At 43.3% G+C, this 20,115-nt stretch overlaps 1 protein-coding gene across 3 annotated transcripts in view; it reads right to left on the reverse strand.

Annotated features, from left to right (window-relative positions):
- Positions 1 to 20,115, reverse strand: part of pcgf3 (polycomb group ring finger 3) — a 61,442-nt gene that overhangs the window by 16,090 nt on the left and 25,237 nt on the right. For 2 of the 3 annotated variants that reach the window (XM_079511886.1, XM_079511885.1), the window contains 5 exons: positions 14,448 to 14,558; positions 10,115 to 10,232; positions 6,623 to 6,719; positions 1,950 to 2,005; positions 1,257 to 1,355 (listed from right to left, as the gene is read on the reverse strand). In XM_079511886.1, the coding sequence (XP_079368012.1) occupies positions 1,257 to 1,355; positions 1,950 to 2,005; positions 6,623 to 6,719; positions 10,115 to 10,232; positions 14,448 to 14,462 (385 nt within the window). In that variant the 5' untranslated portion in view covers positions 14,463 to 14,558. Of the gene's footprint in view, positions 1 to 1,256; positions 1,356 to 1,949; positions 2,006 to 6,622; positions 6,720 to 10,114; positions 10,233 to 13,627; positions 13,649 to 14,447; positions 14,559 to 20,115 lie in introns of those variants that run through there. The other variant, XM_079511887.1, reaches the window with a different exon arrangement.

A 20,115-nucleotide genomic window follows, 5' to 3' on the forward strand; every position in this document is an offset into this window, starting at 1 on the left:
CAACATCTGAAAAGGGAGGAACAGTTCCTCCTAATTTTACAAACAAAATAGGTGATTAGGCTGATGATTTCCCCTGAGCCCAGAGACCTTGGTGAACACGATGTTGTTCTGCTGCGCTAACCCATTTTGAGAAGATTCCCATGGTGACGAAACAATATCACGGATTCACGTACGATGCAATCGTCTTCCTTTCCAATGGACATTATCCCCACTAGATTCCTTAAGTAGCTATTGGAGACTATTGGTCCAAATATTCTCTAACATTCTATAATAATAATACTTTGTCCACTAGATTCTTTCCCTTAGCCTTAGGTCTTAAACATGCTTTCGTCCAACCTCTACAGAAGAAGCAGACACTTTGTTTTTGAAGTTTACTTCATCTTTTTCTTTCTTTCAGGTTATGTTCCTGTCATTGTTTGTGAAATGTTCTTTCCAAAAACATAAATAGTAATCACAGTCTTAGATGTGATCACATTTCCAGGTTTCCTTTTCTGTGTGTGTGTGTGTGTGTGTGTGTGTGTGTGTGTGTGTGTGAGCGTGCGTGAGTGCGTGCGAGGGTGCATGCAGACTGCAGAGGCGGGTAATGCAGCCCAGAGCCTGTGCCGCCTGCCGCTGACAAGGCGATGGGACAGTGGGACAAGACCGCTTCCACTTCCATTTGTGCCCTAATTGGGGGTGGTAAGTGGGTGATTAGGCCTGCCAGTGTGACAGTCCTCTAGGTGCACATTTACAGCAGCCCCAGGCAGCCATCAGGGTTGGAGGCACACAGCACAGTCAGACTGAGACTCTAGACTGGTTGGAGGCACACAGCACAGTCAGACTGAGACTCATCAGGGTTGGAGGCACACAGCACAGTCAGACTGAGACTCATCAGGGTTGGAGGCACACAGCACAGTCAGACTGAGACTCATCAGGGTTGGAGGCACACAGCACAGTCAGACTGAGACTCATCAGGGTTGGAGGCACACAGCACAGTCAGACTGAGACTCTAGACACACAGCACAGTCAGACTGAGACTCATCAGGGTTGGAGGCACACAGCACAGTCAGACTGAGACTCTAGACTGGAGGCACACAGCACAGTCAGACAGACTCTAGACTGGCAAAAACTGTTGTTTAACCACTTTCAACCTGGTGTCTCTACTTTGGGAAATGCCCAAAATATATTTATAAAAAATAGCTGACCTGAACGGCACAAACACTGCCCTTCATTAGCCTTCATGAGTTCATTAGCAATATGAGTGGGGCAGATCGTACCGTTGCGTTCTAGGTGGGTCTTACACAGCTCTCCCTTGATGTCTCCAGGCACTTCCATCCCTAGCTTCTGGTAGAAGTCTCTCTGCTTCTTCATCTCCGCTGAGAGAGACAAAGACAAAGACAGGGGGGGGGGGGGGGGGGGGGAGAGAGAGGGGGGAGAGATGGTTGGTCAGAGTCACAGAGAGAGGGAAAGGGAGACAGACTCAGGGGAGAATAAAGGGTGATTCATACTTTGTGCACGTTGTGGACCGAAAATTACTGATCTACAATCTCACAAGACGTCACAGCATGACGTGTGAGCCTGTGCCCTGTGAGCTTGTAGATATGCTACTTTCAGTGAACGACACGGCGTGCAACCAAGAATAAACCAGGCATTACGAAGGGTTAGTGATTGCAGATGCAGACACTGGGCTATTTAAACATTTAATGCTGTGTATGGCTACGCTATGTGCATGAACGTGTCTAACATATTTCTCTCATTAGACTGTAGATCGAGCCCATGCACCCATGAAATGTATTCATATACTTTTCATGCAGAGCTACATTAGACATTAGAATTGTGCACACAAAAAAAGAAGAAAAGAAAACAGAAATAGAATAAAACAAGACAATGGTGGGAAAGTAGTAATAGACAGCTTTGTCAAGACAAACCAGCTATGGTTTGAAGATTACCAACTCTTCTTGGTAACTTACCCTCTTGAAGTCCCGGTACCAACTTGTAGACAATGTCTTGCATCGTCCGATCATGGCTAAGAAAAAAAAATAGAAATAATAAGTTGGGCATTAGTTTAGATAAGAATAAAACATTACAGTCCACGTGTGCAGATTAAATAAGACAGAAACATCTGCATGACAACAATAAAGCAGGGCCTGCAGACAGCACATACACTACACTTATTTATAATTGCAGGTGAATAATTGGTTATGCAGGCAGGTTATTACCACTGAATATACATACCATAGCAAAAGAAAACAAATTTAAACAACCCAACATAAGTCTGACCCAGAGAAACCAGATACAACAGTAGGTAATTCAAAATAAAATAAAACTGTATTTGTAGTGATCCCAGAGAGGACATTTCTTCCCTGCTTTAGGAGGTGATCCTATGAGCACACAGGGAACAATTTGGGGGTTCAGGTTCTTGCTCATGGACTGTGGATACCTTACTTAAAGCTTGGGAATGGAACCGGGGACCTTCCCCAGTCAGCCGCTCTACCTTCTGAGCCACTGCTGCTCAATTCTGTGTCGAGTTAACACATTTAGACCCATTTAAAATGGCTTCTAAATCCTAAAAGTTTTCTGAAAAACCTATTTCTATGTCAGTGGTTTTCAAACTATTTCATGTCAATGACCCCAAAAATTATATGCAATTGGCCACCGACCCCCATCTGAAAATATGTTGATCCAGGGACCCCCCCGAAGCAAAAGATTTGAGTTAAAAACGTTCGTTCTGAAAGAATATATATATTCAAAGATTAGCGCCAAATTTTCACGATTTTTAAAAAAAACACCAAAAGGGGTTCCCGTCCTGAATGGGTTAATAGCACAACAGGCCTACAGCGGCATATTAAATATACCTATCCTATGCTTTATAATAGGGCCCCACAGAGGGGATTAATATTGACAAAATGTGAGGATTGACTACAGGGCACCAAGAATCTCGCACTGGAACATAATTATGTTGCTGTAACTAATACATAACAGGGGTCTCTGTAGAATGTCTCCTATCCTACATTTACCCTTCTTTAGTAATGTGACAACCATTGTGAAAGCCTCAGAGGAGAAAAAAAAGGGAGGGGGGGGCAAAAGGAATCTTTATAATGGCCAAATGCATTAATACAGCAGGATTTTGTAAGCAGAAGAATGTACCAGCACAGCAACATTGGAGAGTAGACCTTATATGACTTTGATTATTACAAGGGAGGCGAATACCTGTATTCTGCACACTAGCGCTGTCAACCGGGCTCAGAAATGACAAAATGGTGTACTTTCCATTCAATTCAATTAGTAATACTATGGTATTGTTGCATAGGAAATACGCACAGTAGGGCATTAACCCATTCTGAACGGGAACCCCTTTTGGTGTTTTAACTAAGCATTATGTTATACTTTAGCTATTGAAAAATAGCAGATCTACAAGCTCATAGCGCGCCACCGAGTGGCACGCTACGAGCTTGTAGGTCGGCGGTGGCTCAGGGGTAGAGTTCTCGGATGGTAACCGCAAGGTCGCCAGTTCGAACCCGGGCTCCCCCAGAGTCAGTCTCGAAGTGTCCTTGAGCAAGACACTGAACCCCTAATTGCTCCTGATGTGCTGGTTTGTGCCTTGCATGGCTTCTGCCGCCATCAGTGTATGAATGGGTGAATGTAATGCACAATCTATGTAAAGCGCCTTGGATAAAGGCGCTATATAAATGCACCATTTAGGTCTGCTATTTTTGAAAAATCGTAAAAATGCGGCACAAATCTTTGAATATATATTCCTTCAGAGCGAATGTTTTTTTTATTTCGACGTCAGGCCTAAATTCCTTCCTGGACTACAATCCCCATAATGCTTTGGTCCACTGCTCCTCCTTGTGGATAGGGGGAGGACTGTCTTACTGAGACAACATGTAGTCCAGGAAGTAAGTGAGCCCAGTGTCCATGACATCATGGAGCCCATGGACACTTTGAAATACTGAAATATCTAAAAACACATATTGCCCACATAAAAAACCAAGGGAAGTGTTTCTTGTCTCCCAAACATCATTAAAATAAGATCTGGTTGAAAAAGGGGTGAAGTGGCCCTTTAAACCCCATGTCGGTGAATTATCTCCCATCAATAACCACCTAGGCAGACATTATCCCGCTTATTACATGGCTAGTTAAATTGACCCAAAACACAACACAAAACACACACTAGTTTGGTCTAATCTCTCTTTTGGGTCACCGGCAAAAACGTTCGGGAACCACATGGACATGCAGGCCAGTAGTGGCTTTTCTCTACTGTCCTACAGCAGAGGTCATCTTGACTGGGGGCAAATTTAGCTCCCCCATCTCTGAGAGAGAGAGACACACAGACAGACACACAGACAGACAGAGACAGAGACAGAGACAGAGACACAGACAGACAGACAGACAGACAGACAGACAGACAGACAGACAGACAGACAGACAGACAGACAGACAGACAGACAGACAGACAGACAGACAGACTCCTGTAGGGACAAGGGATGGATAAAGTGGGAGGACAGAGCAAACGTTTCCAGTGCTGCTGTCCACCAGACGGAGAGACAGTGACCCCTGGCTGGCTGACAGTGCCTCTGCTGCACTTAAGCGATGTTGCCTCATGTTGTTTTCTAGTTGGCATTCAGCTTGGGAGACAAGGCAAGCATATAGTACTTGTCAACACACTGGCTGGCAACAGCAACATGCTGTATTTTCCCTGCAGTAATTACCACATGTACACTCATTTGCATTCAGAGAGTGTAAAAATGCCATTGTCTGCACTCACAGTGTGAAATGAACACTGAGGATTTTTGCCTGTATGCTACCGGTGGCCTAGGATCAAATCCTGCCACAAACTTGCTTGTGTTTCTCCGATTTAAATGGTCTTCCTGTCAGTATCCACACGGTCCTATCACAATAAAGAAAACCAACTGAAATGCAAAAGTGACCCGTCACCTGTCCACTTGCGGCTACATTGTCATAACCTGAATAACCCAATGCACTTGAAAGAAAAAACATAGAGGATGAGAACTCCAAACAGTACCAGCAAGCGGGATTAGTGCCGACAGTACGCGAGTTTTTTATTCCTATGATGGGAGGGAATTTGGAGCGCTGTGATTGGTTGTCAGTGGAGTAGGAAGCGCTGGGCTGTGTTTTGGACCGCACACAAGTGTTTATGCCTACTAGTACTCTATGACTAGTACTAACCCTATCTCTAACTCTAACCTAAACATAACCGCAAGCAGGGGAGCAACGCACCCCTCACCAACCTTAATCCAAAAACTATTAACGTACCCCTCACCAACCTTAATACAAAAAATATAAAAAAAATCTGCGGTAGTAAAAGATTGGTAAAACGAGCGCTCCTAAACCTGAGCTATCCTAGGAATAAAAAACTAGCCTCCCGTACACCCTGAAACAAGACTTCAGCAGAGCGTCCATTTTGGACTCCAAGGCACAAACTCAGAAGCAGAATCTGTCAGGCGATTAAAAATTTAGCTTTCGGATCATGAGACATTCTGTCTTCTTCACTGCGAGGCTTTGATCTAATTGTCAGTCAAATGAAGTGGAATAACAGCTGTGTGAATTGTTAATGCATTCCTAAATGGCAGTATTTTCCAACTAAACAGTGATGCCGCAGACAACAGTGTTATGACTGAATTGGGTGCGCCATCAGTGCATAAATCAGGCAGTAATGCACCAACGGTGTCATGGGGCTTGAATCAGAAATTCACCCAAAAGTTTTTGCCAGATAAATTGTGCATTTTATTCGGGGATCAGATAACGGTGTGTGGTCCCTGTGTGTGTGCAGTAACTGTATGTGTGCCAACACATCTATGTCCATTGAAAACATTTATGCAGTCTTAGGGTATACTCCACTTTAAAAGCCGAATAAGTGGGTTTGGGATGGGTCCCCGACACAAATTTAGGCTCTATAAAAGTCAATTCATACTAGCGCCGAAGTCGCTTGCAAATATTGGAGGTCCTTGACATGAATAATGTCTGTGGCCAGGAAACAGACCTGCTACCTGCTCATTGCAAGTGGTTCTGATGAAGACTTACAATGTCAAAATGCCATGGCAACTCTTCAACATCAATGAAAAACTAGTCCATCCATACACGGGGATGTGAGCACTGCAGACTTTGGGTCATGCACTGTTAGGGTCCAGTGTGCCAGCACTAACTCCAACTGACCCAGTGCCCGTCACTGTAACATGTGTTGGGGACTCAGTTTTCTGACGAATCCATCCACGGTTCTGTTCAGACAATAAGCTACGCCAGTCAACGGAACGCCTCGGGTGCTGTTCTCCTCTGACTGGCAATAAAATGAAGAAAGGCATAAAGTGCCAAGTTTACTGCTACGCTAGTGGATTGTCTATTGGACTGCATGCTTGATGCTCGACTGAGGCAGTGAGGCCCCAAGGGCAGTAACTGGCTCCCTGAACACTGAAGATGGAGTGTGTGTGTGTGTGTGTGTGTGTGTGTGTGTGTGTGTGTGTGTTTGCGAGTATGTGCACGCCTCACACTAATGAAGTCTTTGGAAAGAAAGAGAGGGAACAAAGAAACTTAGAAACAGAGAAGATTGAGTGCCTTTGCCTGTCTGCGTGCGTGCGTGCGTGCGTGCGTGCGTGCGTGCGTGCTGCAGCGGCCCCTCACTCACCCGATATACTGCAGTGGATGACTCTGGTGAATAACAATCCTACACGTGGGGCACGTGTTGTTCTCTTCCAGATACTTCACCAGACAGCTCCTACAGACTGCACACACACACACACACACACACACACATACCATAAGGGCTACTGTTTTTCCACCTCGAATAGAATGCATTCTTTACAGTGTTCACGCAAGAATGTAGCAATAGAAGAAAGCTAAAATATAATATTGTTATTTCTCTCTCTCTCTCTTCTTTTCTGTCTGTGCGTAGGATTGCAACAGAGGACGACATTTGAATTAAGGACTAATCCAGACACTACAGTGCTGCTCTCTAAGCCTATTTCCGTCTTGTTTGCGCCTAGCAAATGGACAAGCAGGCAGCACCAGTTTCATTTTGTGCACCAACCAACATGTGAACCGATGTTCACAAGCAACGCGGCGTATCAAACATATTAAATACTCTCACAACAATTGACAGGCATGAAGTCACAGAACACAGACATGGATATTCTTCACAGCTCAGTGAGCAACACACACAGGGTAGAGAGGCGAAGACCTGGTTACCACAATGCTCCGGGCAGCACACCCCTCGCGCCTCCACCTCCCAGTTCTTCTGCATGTGTGTAGTGTCAACACACGCAGAGATGACAGATCAGAATCACACACACAGACTCACGCGACAGTTTTGGTATGGAATGAACATAATATAATAATTAGGCCTGCATCGCTTTGCCTAACACTTAACTATGAAAAGGACCGCAATTGGATTTTGCGATTTGTTGAAGAGAAAAATATATTGTTATTATGCTTAAATTATCGCTTTGGCTAAACGCTGAATCCCGCAGATAAAGTAGGCTATGTACACATAACTACAGGCATTCATAACTACAGACATTAATATAGCCTACCGCATAGGATTGTACATATCCCTACATTTAACAAACAAGCTTGATTGACATTTGTAAATAGGTCAATACAAAAACTGCTATGAGGATAAAACCAGAAAAAGCAATAAGACTTGTTTACATCAGGTATAAGGTAAAAGGAAAACGTGACAACCGTATAGAAAAAGGGGCAGAAGAACTGGGAGGCGGAGGCGGTGCACTGACCGGAGCAGTGTGGTAACCAGGTCTTTGCAGTAGAGAGAGAGATGCATAGATACATCAACGTAACAACGCTACGGACAACAAACTTGCAGAGGAGAGAACACAGGTTTAACTTTTGTTTCTCTATCTCACCGTGTCTTGATTTTGACAGCAAATATTGATTTTAGTTTTAGTCATAGTAATGGCCGATTTTACACTTTTTTACGCTGAAAATAGGCGATCTACAAGCATACAACGTGTCGTGCTGCGACACGTTGTGATCTTGTAGATCGGCTATTTTCAGCATGCAACCAAGTGTAAAATGACTCGTCTTTTTTTTTATTTTTATGTGTTTTTGCCTTTTGTGCCTTTCTTGATGGTTACAGTGAAGACAGGAAAGAGGGAGAGAGAGAAGGGGAGAGACATGCAGCAAAGGTCGTCATGAACGGGACTCGAACACGCAACGCGTGTCAGGCCAGAGCCTATATGTGGCATGCGCCTGGACCACTAGGCCAGCAGGCGCCCCCAAAATGTCTCTCTTACTTAAACTGGATCTCTCTAGTCTAGATTTTATTTGTTATATATATATACTATATTTAGTCATAGTTTTAGTCATGATAGCTTAGTTTTAATTTAGTTTTTGACTTTTTGTTTAGTTTTCATAAGTGAAAAAAGGTAGTCAACAAACCTTTTCGTCATAGTTTTCGTCGACTAAATAAACACTGTAGTACTAACTACTGTCGGTTCCACTTAATCTTCCCATCAAGTTGTAAACATTGACAACTGCGTTGACACGAGGGAGAGAGGCGGGGCCTTTGCATAATTTGTGTGTAATTTGTGTGAATTAAGTGGTTATTATTGATGGGGATTAACGTCAACATAATTCCATTTCATTTCATGCATTTCATTATTTTTTTTCCCATCGTGCGTCACGTAAAAGGCACACTGATGTGAGAACAAACAAAAAAAGCCACAAAAGAAAAACCACTGTATGTGCATTTGAGGTCACAGAAGAACTTAGAGGTCCCAGAGCCGAACTCCGGCCCATTTCCGGCATTATTTAAACCCTCCACACACACAAAAACACACACACACACACACACACACACACACACACACACACACACACACACACACACACACACACACACACACACACACACACACACACACACACACACACACACACACACACACACACACACACACACACACACACACACACACACACACACACACACACTCGTAAGGACATCTGCCTCAGATGATATTGGTAATATTGCGAATGCATTTTCCCCTGTTGTCCTTACAAGTGTAAGTAAAGTTTTACTTTGCATGAGGTACAGAATCATATTTTAATGGAAAAGGTAAAGCATCTTTGGTGGATTATTTTCAGTGATATATTTGAACTGGAAATCACTGCTTCAGTAAGGTGGGGGGAATGCCATAATGATTCCAACTGTGACATATTCATCATATTAAATAGATGATCCGCTTATTCACAGTGGGTGTGCATGTGTGCAACTACCCTTAAAATATGCTTTTTTTAGTCGAACCGGAGACGGGAGGCATAGAGTGTTCACGGATCTACCTTGCCGCCCACTGGAGAAAAGACGGAGCTCAGCAACCACAACGTGATATAATAATAATATGAATAATAATATGAATGCTTCGGTGTTGGCTCTGGAGTCGACACGTCTCTTTTCTAACACAAGGAGGAAAAACACTGAGGAGGATCAAAGCTATCCACGGGGCTTTCAAGGTTTCTGGTGTTCAGAGTAGGCCAGCAAGTCCCCCAACTGTGGTACGATGGCTCCCTCTAGCGAAGGGATGAGGTATTACCATTATCGGTGTAATGATGTATTATAATGTAGATATTCAATGTATACTTAAAAATAACCTACAGTGTATAAATATTGTAATTCATAATTAAATACTTTGTATTGTATTTAACTTTTTCATCATTTGCCTGACAGTAACTTATAATGACTAGGTATAATTACCTAGGTTATGAAGTTAGCCAATAACATGTTTTTGTCGGAAGTTGCAGCCGGTGAAGCAGCATTAACGCCTCCGCTGGTCGAATGTCGAATTAATTGAAGTCAGTTGGAAAATCAAAACATTCGACCAGGGGAGGCGATAATGCTGAGGTTCCAATCCAAACAGAGCTAGTCTTAACTTGGTTACAAGGCAAGACATTGAACGACATTGACTTGAGCACCAATTAACTGCAATAGTCAGTGACTATATACACTCACGGTGTCTTATTATGACAGTTTTAGTGAGTACGTGCAGTATAATAGTTGTTAAATTCATCAACTTTTCCAGAAGAAAGAAAGAAAATGAGAGAATAATTAGAAAGAGTGGAAGCAGAGGTGCATGGAAATGTTAGGTAGGTGACGGCTACTTACAGGTGTGTAAGCACTCCGTTACAGTAGTGGCATCAATCAGGTACCCCTCACACAGCCGACACGTGATGTGGGCATTGATGTCCCACAACTTGATTTTCCGGGTCAGCATTTCGGGGTTCTATGGGGAGAGATAAAGGACAAACATGGTTAAATGTATTATATAGGAGCTGGTGGGTGCGCCAGTGTTTTAGACATTTTGACAGCAAATTTAAGATTTTAGTTTTAGTCAGTGTTTTGAAAAGTTTAAATTTAGTTTTAGTCACATTTATGTCACCTGGAATGTTGAGGTGTTAGTCTAGTTTTAGTCGACTAAACATTGTAAGATTTTAGTCGACTAAATCTACAATTGATTTAGTCGACTAAAATGTATTTTGGCGGGCCTTGATGCCGTCGTTTTTTACACTTGCTGAAAATAGCCGATCTACAAGCTCACAACGCGTCCCAGTGTTGTATCTTCAGCATCTGTTACTTATACTGGATCTCTTGTCGACTATAGTCATTTTAATCTATTTATTTAGTCTTAGTCATCGTAGCTTAGTTTTTATTCCGTCTTTGACAGTGAAAAAGGGTAGTCGACGAAGATTTTTGGTCGACAAAGTCAACACTGGTGTGCACATCGTGGGGAACATCATTGGGTGTCATTATGTCATATAGTTAGAGAAAAGACTGTAACTGCAGTGCTAGATAAAGGTAGGTGTAACATAGTCAAGAATGTGCTTGATCAATGTTGAGAGAGTGTGAAGTTGGCTGGTCCTCCTGGGATGCCACAATTTACTGTTGATACTACTCTAGGTATAGAGGGTATATGAGCATGCATAAAGTGAATGGCAAATTGAGGGCTAAAGTGAGTGGCAAAGTGAGTTTAATGTTGTTTAAAAGTTTTTAATGGAATCAGTAGTTTTTTGCCACTCAGCAGGCATTCCCGCATAACTTCCGGGTATGATGATGATGATGTCACACACGCGTATACCCGCTATTGTGGGCCTAATTCAACCATCATAGGAGGCGCCAACCACACTCGTTTAACACCCTGAGTGCTAGTATGCGAGCGATCTGACAATGAAATCGTGCGACAATCTGTCCTGGCCGACTAGTACTAACCCTAGTCTGCATCCGGTGATATCGCTATTGATAAAAGAGGAACAGTGGGTTATCTTGTCTTTCTTCAGCAGTAGTCCGGCACGACCGGCAGTCGGGGTTGTGGAGTGGGCAATTTGGTATATAGTATTTTTTATTGGCCTAAAATATTGTCTATATAAATACATTCATGAATCCACTTGCTGACCGGCTGTCAGTATTGAGGAATTATTTTTATAGGGGTTTCTTGTGACCCTACCAACAATACAAATGACGTTAGTTTTGTGAATTCATTTAATTTTAGTGCGTGGCCCCAGTGGCAGTGCCCCCCACAAAATGACCGGAACTACTTAATATTGACCAAAACCAGAGCAGAACTCCCACCACGGGACTCGGGCAATCAATTAATTCACAGTAGTTGCAACCACTATATTAATGGCAAGTATTTCACAAAAAAACACTCCTTGGGCTAGAAACAGCCATAGCCACTTGCCCAAATGTGCCCAAAATGTGCTGACCTCATCACATTTGTGCTGACCTCGTCACATTTGTGCTGACCTCGTCACATTTGTCATGACGGCTATGGCTGTTTTTAGCCCAAGCAGTGTTTTTTGTGTATCATCAGTATATGTATACTGTATATAATCAGAATCAGTAGATCTCGGTTAGGTCAGTGGTTCCCAAAGTGGGGTCCTTGAGAGTTCCAGGGGGTCCCCAGCTAAATGATAATTAAGAACCAAATGGACCCTTAAGGGTCTGTAACTCAGAGTGTACAAATGGAACCAAATGGACCCAGAGTTAAATTAATAGTGATTTTACAATATAAATTGGTGTCTCAGAGATAGAAATGCCATTAAATGGGGGACCGTAGCCTAATTCACGTCAAACTGGGGGCCCTTGAAATGAAAATGGGTGAAAATCACTGCTAGAGCCGGAAAACCTTCTCTTATGGGGGTCCTTGGCATATATTTTCAAATGGGGTCCGCAGGCTAATGAGTAACATTTTGGGGGTCCTTGAAATGAATACGTTTGGGAACCACTGGGTTAGGTTTTCTTATTGAGTGAACGGCTGAGATTTCCTGTAATGTGAACACCAAAACGTGGTACTTTTGACAACTTTCCTCTTTCCCTGATGAAGACCTTTCCAGGTCGAAACGTTGGTTTTCATTTAAAAAAAGATCCTGCATTGTGCCTACGAGTGTTCAGTGTGCGGCAACTTCAACATGCCAGAGAAAGACAGCAGTGGCAAAGGACTCTTAGCTGCTTGATGCATTCAACGTATGCTATAATGAGTTTTATCTTCAGCTGTTTGTTCAGTATAATGTTGCCTCTAAACTGAACCATTTTCCACATGAAAGTCGTTGCGTGTCCTCCTTTTGGAAATCATTTAGTTCCACTTGCATCTTTTCTAACCTCAGTCAAACAAACTTCACTATCATCTCTCATACATCCCCGTCTCTAGCTCGCACGCACGCACGCACGCACACACGCACACTCTGTCACAGACAGACATACACACCTCTTTCATGGTGTTATAGCTGTCTGTTGAGCTTGTTATTTTGCACTCGTTTGTGAAAATTAGAGTAGCCTACCCAAGATCAATGGTTTACAAGCCGTATCATAATGATGGTATTATTTGTTCTTGAAAACGACTGAGGACCTCTCTTAGCTGGTCGGCACATTGTCTGAGTGAGTACACAGGCTGGGATGTTGTCGTCCTCATGCCAGCAGTGAGCAGTCAGAGTGCATGTTTGCCAAGGAGAGGGGTGGTGATCTCGGTTTTGCATTTACAGAAGTAGCTTCCTAGTCACAGTAACTCCATATTCTTCAAGGTCAATGTGTTGAGTGTAGGTGGCTGACTGCCTGAACATGTGCGTTAGTTCATGTAGAACCTCCTTTGTGTACCATATGTAGAGTGAGTGAGTGTACACAGTAAATGCAAAACCGAGATCACCACCCCTCTCCTTGGCAAACATGCACTCTGACTGCTCACTGCTGGCATGAGGACGACAACATCCCATGCATTGAATGTGGCGAATGTAAATTTTAGAATTTGTCAGAATTGTATTGAGAGGATGGCCCCTTGAGATGCAGCATTTAGAGAGAAGCGCTTTGGATGAAAGCGCTATATAAATGGACCATTTACCAGTGAGTGAGTGAGTGAGTGACTGACTGACTGACTGACTGCAAGTCTTTGCTTCTGGGGGGGTCCCTGGAACAACATATTCAGATTGGGGTTCCTTAACATTAACAGTTTGACTGCGGAACACGCTAAATCTTTTTTTAAATTTTTTATCTTGTCTTTTCCCCTGCTGAACATGGTAATCGACCTATCACTGGCTTGCAAGGGCTGCTGGGAAACTGAGGCCCAATGCATTGCCTACGGTGCGTGTCGGCTGCTTCCTGCTTGATCTGTGCCCCGTTTGTCAGTCTTACCCCTAGTGCCGCCATGTGAAGTCCGTGTTTGTCAGTCTTACCCCTAGTGCCGCCATGTGAAGTCTGTGTTTGTCAGTCTTACCCCTAGTGCCGCCATGTGAAGTCCGTGTTTGTCAGTCTTACCCCTAGTGCCGCCATGTGAAGTCTGTGTTTGTCAGTCTTACCCCTAGTACCGCCATGTTTAGTCCATGTATGTCAGTCTTATCCCTAGTGCTGCCATGTTTAGTCCATGTATGTCAGTCTTATCCCTAGTGCTGCCATGTTTAGTCCATGTATGTCAGTCTTATCCCTAGTGCCACCATGTTTAGTCCATGTATGTCAGTCTTATCCCTAGTGCTGCCATGTTTAGTCCATGTATGTCAGTCTTATCCCTAGTGCTGCCATGTTTAGTCCATGTATGTCAGTCTTATCCCTAGTGCCACCATGTTTAGTCCATGTATGTCAGTCTTATCCCTAGTGCTGCCATGTTTAGTCCATGTATGTCAGTCTTATCGCTAGTGCTGCCATGTTTAGTCCATGTATGTCAGTCTTATCCCTAGTGCTGCCATGTTTAGTCCATGTATGTCAGTCTTATCCCTAGTGCTGCCATGTTTAGTCCATGTATGTCAGTCTTATCCCTAGTGCTGCCATGTTTAGTCCATGTATGTCAGTCTTATCCCTAGTGCTGCCATGTTTAGTCCATGTATGTCAGTCTTATCCCTAGTGCTGCCATGTTTAGTCCATGTATGTCAGTCTTACCCCTAGTACCGCCATGTGAAGTCTGTGTTTGTCAGTCTTACCCCTAGTACCGCCATGTGAAGTCTGTGTTTGTCAGTCTTACCCCTAGTGCCGCCATGTGAAGTCCGTGGATGGTGGCGTCGCCACCGTCTGTTGCTGTAGTTGTGCGGCCGGCGGTGTTAGCTCCGCATCATGAACAGCCTCTCATTGGAGCCTACACAGGGAAGGAGAGAATGGGAGAAACCACTGTAAGGACTGGTAAGGACTGGGGTAAAAAAAAAACGTACTGGCTACTTTCAACACTTACACACAAACGGAATGACAGAATGACTTTCAGGGGCACGCTTGTACGTCCTGAATTCAATACTGATGGCTGGTTTCTTTCCAAAGTAGCTTGAAGGGCCGGTGAACCACAGCTGAAATTCGCCAGCATTTAATTGGGGGTCAATTCCCCACCATCGGTACTATGTGACATTTATCAAGATGGCAATACAATATAATGGTAAGACAGCCAAGACTGCAAGACTCTTGGAGACCTCGCCAAATACTTTCCTTTCAGAAATGAATGACAATGTTCAATTCTTCAAAGTAAGATATTGACAGTCTATATTGAAGTTGGGTAACACATTATGACCGCATTCCAGACAGTGCACAAACCTGTATTGTCACCTGTCAAAGCCAAAGGTTGCACGGGTTCAACAGCAGAAGCAAGCAGATGTTTGTATATACCATGTGTCATCACTTGTGTTACAGACCAGCTAAATTTCCTCGAGTATATGTGGGTCATGGGTGGGGTCCGTTATCTCTACTTCCCATTACATGCCCTTTACAAAAAGCATATTTTTGTTTAATTAATTAATTAAAATAACCTTTGTGTACTTGTTGAACAGATATGATAACATTAAAGGAACTACAACATGCATTTTAAAACAGTTTTAAATTGAATATCATATTGTTTATGTCCCTCAAACGTATTTCGAATGGTTTGAGCCTAAATCACACTCTGATATAACCAGTCCATGTCATTTCATTCTGGCTTCTGAAGCAGTTTTAGCTGCAGTACCACAATGTCCTGAGGTGGTGGGGGCGCTGATATGCAAATTATTTAATCTTGAGTCATTATAATACTGATGCTAGATAAACCCAAGCTTGTTTCCATTCCATGCCAGCTTGGAAAATCAACAATGGCGGACATTGTAAATAAAATGGAAATGCAATTTTGGAACTGAAGACTGAGGGGGAGGAATTATACGAAGTAGGGTGATACAAATGACATCACGGGTACGACCAAATCAGTTGAGCCGTTTGAGAGAAATTTCCATAAAAGCCCCTATATGATGAGAAATCCTGATTGTTCAAAATTGCGTGGGATTGTGGGGATAGAAAACACATAGGGGAGCGCAAAAAACAAACAAATTTGGAAAAGTTGAATTTCATGTTGTAGGACGACCTTTAAAAGTTGTTATACAGATAAAGTTTTGCCTTGCCTATAGTAGAAAATGTTTCCACAGTTTAACACACTACTAGAACAAGGCCAAGTAAAATTGCAAGAGCAACACAACAGAACAGAACACAACAGCAACAGAACCGCTCCTAAGATGCCAACCAACCAACTGTTATTTTGCCCTACCAGCCAACGGTTTAGTCATATCATTATAGAAGTGATTCACAGACTAATTGCAGAAACCCAAACCCTCCAGTCACGACGTGCAGAGGAACGCCAAAATAACACACTGCTTGAACAGCCCACAGACAGATGGGCAGACACACAGACAGACACCGACGCAAAGTACACAGGAGCAGGCCATGAACAAACAGACACACACACACACACAAAAAGTCCTCTTTTAAACCGCACTGTCTTTATTAAGTGCACCAGTCCAGCATGCTTCCGTTTGTCTGCTCATCAGACTGTGAAATTAGCCCAGTTTATCTATTCAAATTCTAACTCAGAAATTCAGGCACAATCGCACATATTGGGTGACGTGACCAAAATAAAAAAGGCTAATATTGTCTAATTCTCCAATATGAGTTACCTCGCAATACTGGACTCTCCATCACAATCGCAATAAAAAAAACCATTTATTAGCAGTCCAATCAGAACTACCATTACAATACCATAGATTTGCCGCCGTCAAGCAGTCCAATCACAATCATCTCAACAAAGCAGTCCAATCAAATTTCCCATTCTCTCTATAATGTGTCGATGCTGCTTATAGAATCCAGTAGAAAGGCTGGAGCTATTCAAAGACCTTTGCCAGGGGGTCACCTCAATCCAGGTCATTAAAAGCCTCTTAATTGGCAGCCACAAATTAATTATTAACCTAGAGATTATATGGTTGTATATAGAGACTTGTGTTTCCTCTGTTCCTCCAAAATAAGAATGCTATGTGGACCACCGACTTTTGATATATTGATTTGACATACCCAAGTATTTTGGGTTGAGCCAAGAAGGTGCATGTTTTTAAAGCCTCACTATGTACCGGTTGTGTTTCATGGATAAAATGTAATTTTGTCCAATCTGTATGTCAGAGTATGTTAATTGCGACCGTAGCTCAGAGATGACTATGAAAACCTCACGCCTCCACACACACACACACACACACACACACACACACACACACACACACACACACACACACACACACACACACACACACACACACACACACACACACACACACACACACACACACACACACACACACACACACACACACACACACACACACACACACACACACACACACACACACACACACACACACACACACACACACGCGGTATGGTTGTCAGTGCACTCAAGAGACACGCGATATATGGCCATGAACCCTGGCCATACCATGCATGCTTTCATTATGCGTTTTTTGGTCAATGAAAAACAGGAGAAATATATGGGAATGTCAATATATGGCCATATTGTGATGAGTAACCAGAGTGGTTGCCGAGTCACACTTGCAAATGAACCAAGTTGGTACAACACATGGATCTCCACATGTGGAGCTGACTATCATCACCTGGATCTCCATATATGAAGATCACGACACTGACCTCATCAAACCCTGGATATACATACATGCCATGGTTTGACATACTAGATCTGCATATATAGAGCCGGCCAGCAACTCTACATCTGACCTCACTGATACCAGATGAATACTTAACTGTTCCGTATTAAGAAGCTCTGTTGATTCAACGAGGATTCTCGCCCTCAGGGCCTCTTACTGGTACAATAGAACGTATTTGGGGTGGTTGTATTGTGTCTCCCTGCTCTTCTATTGAAACATTTAGAATGATCAAAGGTCGTGTCTCATCTGGACAAAGGCCTGATGTCTCCCTGCTCTTGAAACATTTAGAATGATCAAAGGTCGTGTCTCATCTGGACAAAGGACTGATGTCTCCCTGCTCTTCTATTGAAACATTTAGAATGATCAAAGGTCGTGTCTCATCTGGACAAAGGCTCCGACATGAATTTTGACCTGATGGTCAAGATTTAATTTATTCCACAAGCAAGCAGTCCGGCTCTATTAGCTCAATGGTAAAACATGTCAGCACTTTAGCAGCATTTGAAACCAGGTTCAAATCCGGGGTAGAAGAGGAAAGTTACATAGACTGATAGTGCAGCTTGCCTTTAACCTTGCAGATCAATTTATTCCTTGCGGGTCAAAATTGGTCACTTTATTTTTGAGCAGTGCCTCCGCTCCATTACGGAGCTATGTGTGTCCGTCCGTATGTCTGTCTCTGTGTCTGTCTGTTGGTCCGAGCACGGAAAGCTGCAAGACCTAAAGTGGCCAGTAGAGTACAGCACAGAGTAAAGTGGCACAGAGTGCACTACAGCAGTGTTTCCCAACCTGTGTGCCGCGGCACTTTACTGTGCTGTTTGATGTGTCCAGGTGTGCCGCCTGATTTGACCGAAAATAACACTAACCCTCCCCCGAAAGCAATATTATAGCTACTGGGCTGCAGGCTTCCTATTGTTGCGTCGTTGTTGTTGTCACACGTCTAACCATTAGACCTGCGATAACGACGGAACAATAGACTCTAACGACCCTCGGCCATTGAAATGTTAATGCAAAAGAGATCCAGAAGACGCTACATTTCGCGCATATGCACGTAGACAGCAGACACATACAGTCCTACATGTCCCGACCCAAACACTGAGGAGGTAAAGTAAACGTGACGTTGTTGTGATTAAACATAATGTGCCACTAAAAATAGCTGTCCAACTGTCCAAGTGTTCATACATGATCGCCTCGTTCGGCCAACACAATATATCTCCCTCCCTCCACAGAAGCGCAGTGATGCCTGATTTATTCTTCGTCGTACACTTGTTCCATGCTGAAAATGGCTGATTTACTTACCTTTTTTTAAAGGAATATTTTTTGTATTATTAAATCCCCCAAAAAAAATGTATTCAATAAAGTCTGAGGTTCTATATGGCTATGGGCTGTGGTACTGTGGTAATAATAATAATAATTCAAAAAAGAAAGAACGAAAAAGAACTAAAATAGTTCATTTTTTGGAACCATGAACTTTAGTTCAAAATATATATATATATATATATATATATATATATATATACACACACACACACACACACACACTGTATATATTATATACACATACATACACATATGTATGTATATGTATATAGATAGGCCTATACACCGTATATCTAGGTGTGCCCTGAGATTTTTAGGCTATGAAAAGTGTGCCCTGGGACAAAAAAGGTTGGGAAACACTGCACTACAGTATGAGCCCTAGGCCGTTCCTGGGGCTCTGGATGTTCCGGGGACCCCCCGGGGACCCCCACACAGACCCCCCGAAAAAAAATTGCATTTTGTATTCATGAGTTGAATAACGCAGTGTGGGTGCAACTGAAACACACGCAATCCCTGGAGCTGCTACAAGCTGCCTACATATATTTATGCTTTTTTTCCATGTTCTAGAAATGTTTATTTTTATTTACAGTATTATGGTCCTGTTTGATAAGGTTTTAGCCTAAAAAAACACTCGGATAAACCATGGCCAATTATATTCTGTTCTGAAGGTTTTTTTTTTTTAAAGCAAAAGAAAACCCAAAAAAGACAAATAATAAAAAGTTAAATTTCATGATAGGTATTAGGCATTTGACATCATGATATTTCAGTGGTACGTGGTACTGTTCAGTACTCGTACTTAACACAGCTAACAGAAAACGGAGCGTATGACAACAGAAAATGGTCTTGAGTGGGTGGCTGGCTTGATGCGCGACCATTTGGATGAGTGGGTCACTGAGGGCCCCTAACTTGACCCCTCTAAATCAGAAGCGACCAGGCATATCACATGTCAGCTCACATTAACACCGTTTTGAGCCCAGCCTGCCAAGTGAGCTGCATGGTGGTGGATGTGGGTCTGTGGCACAGTGAGCTGCATGGTGGTGCATGTGGGTCTGTGGCACAGTGAGCTGCATGGTGGTGGATGTGGGTCTGTGGCACAGTGAGCTGCCTGGTGGTGCATGTGGGTCTGTGGCACAGTGAGCTGCATGGTGGTGGATGTGGGTCTGTGGCACAGTGAGCTGCATGGTGGTGCATGTGGGTCTGTGGCACAGTGAGCTGCATGGTGGTGGATGTGGGTCTGTGGCACAGTGAGCTGCATGGTGGTGCATGTGGGTCTGTGGCACAGTGAGCTGCATGGTGGTGGATGTGGGTCTGTGGCACAGTGAGCTGCATGGTGGTGGATGTGGGTCTGTGGCACAGTGAGCTGCATGGTGGTGGATGTGGGTCTGTGGC

This window comes from Electrona antarctica (assembly GCF_951216825.1).
Source record: "Electrona antarctica genome assembly, chromosome: 1".
Lineage (NCBI taxonomy): Eukaryota > Metazoa > Chordata > Actinopteri > Myctophiformes > Myctophidae > Electrona > Electrona antarctica.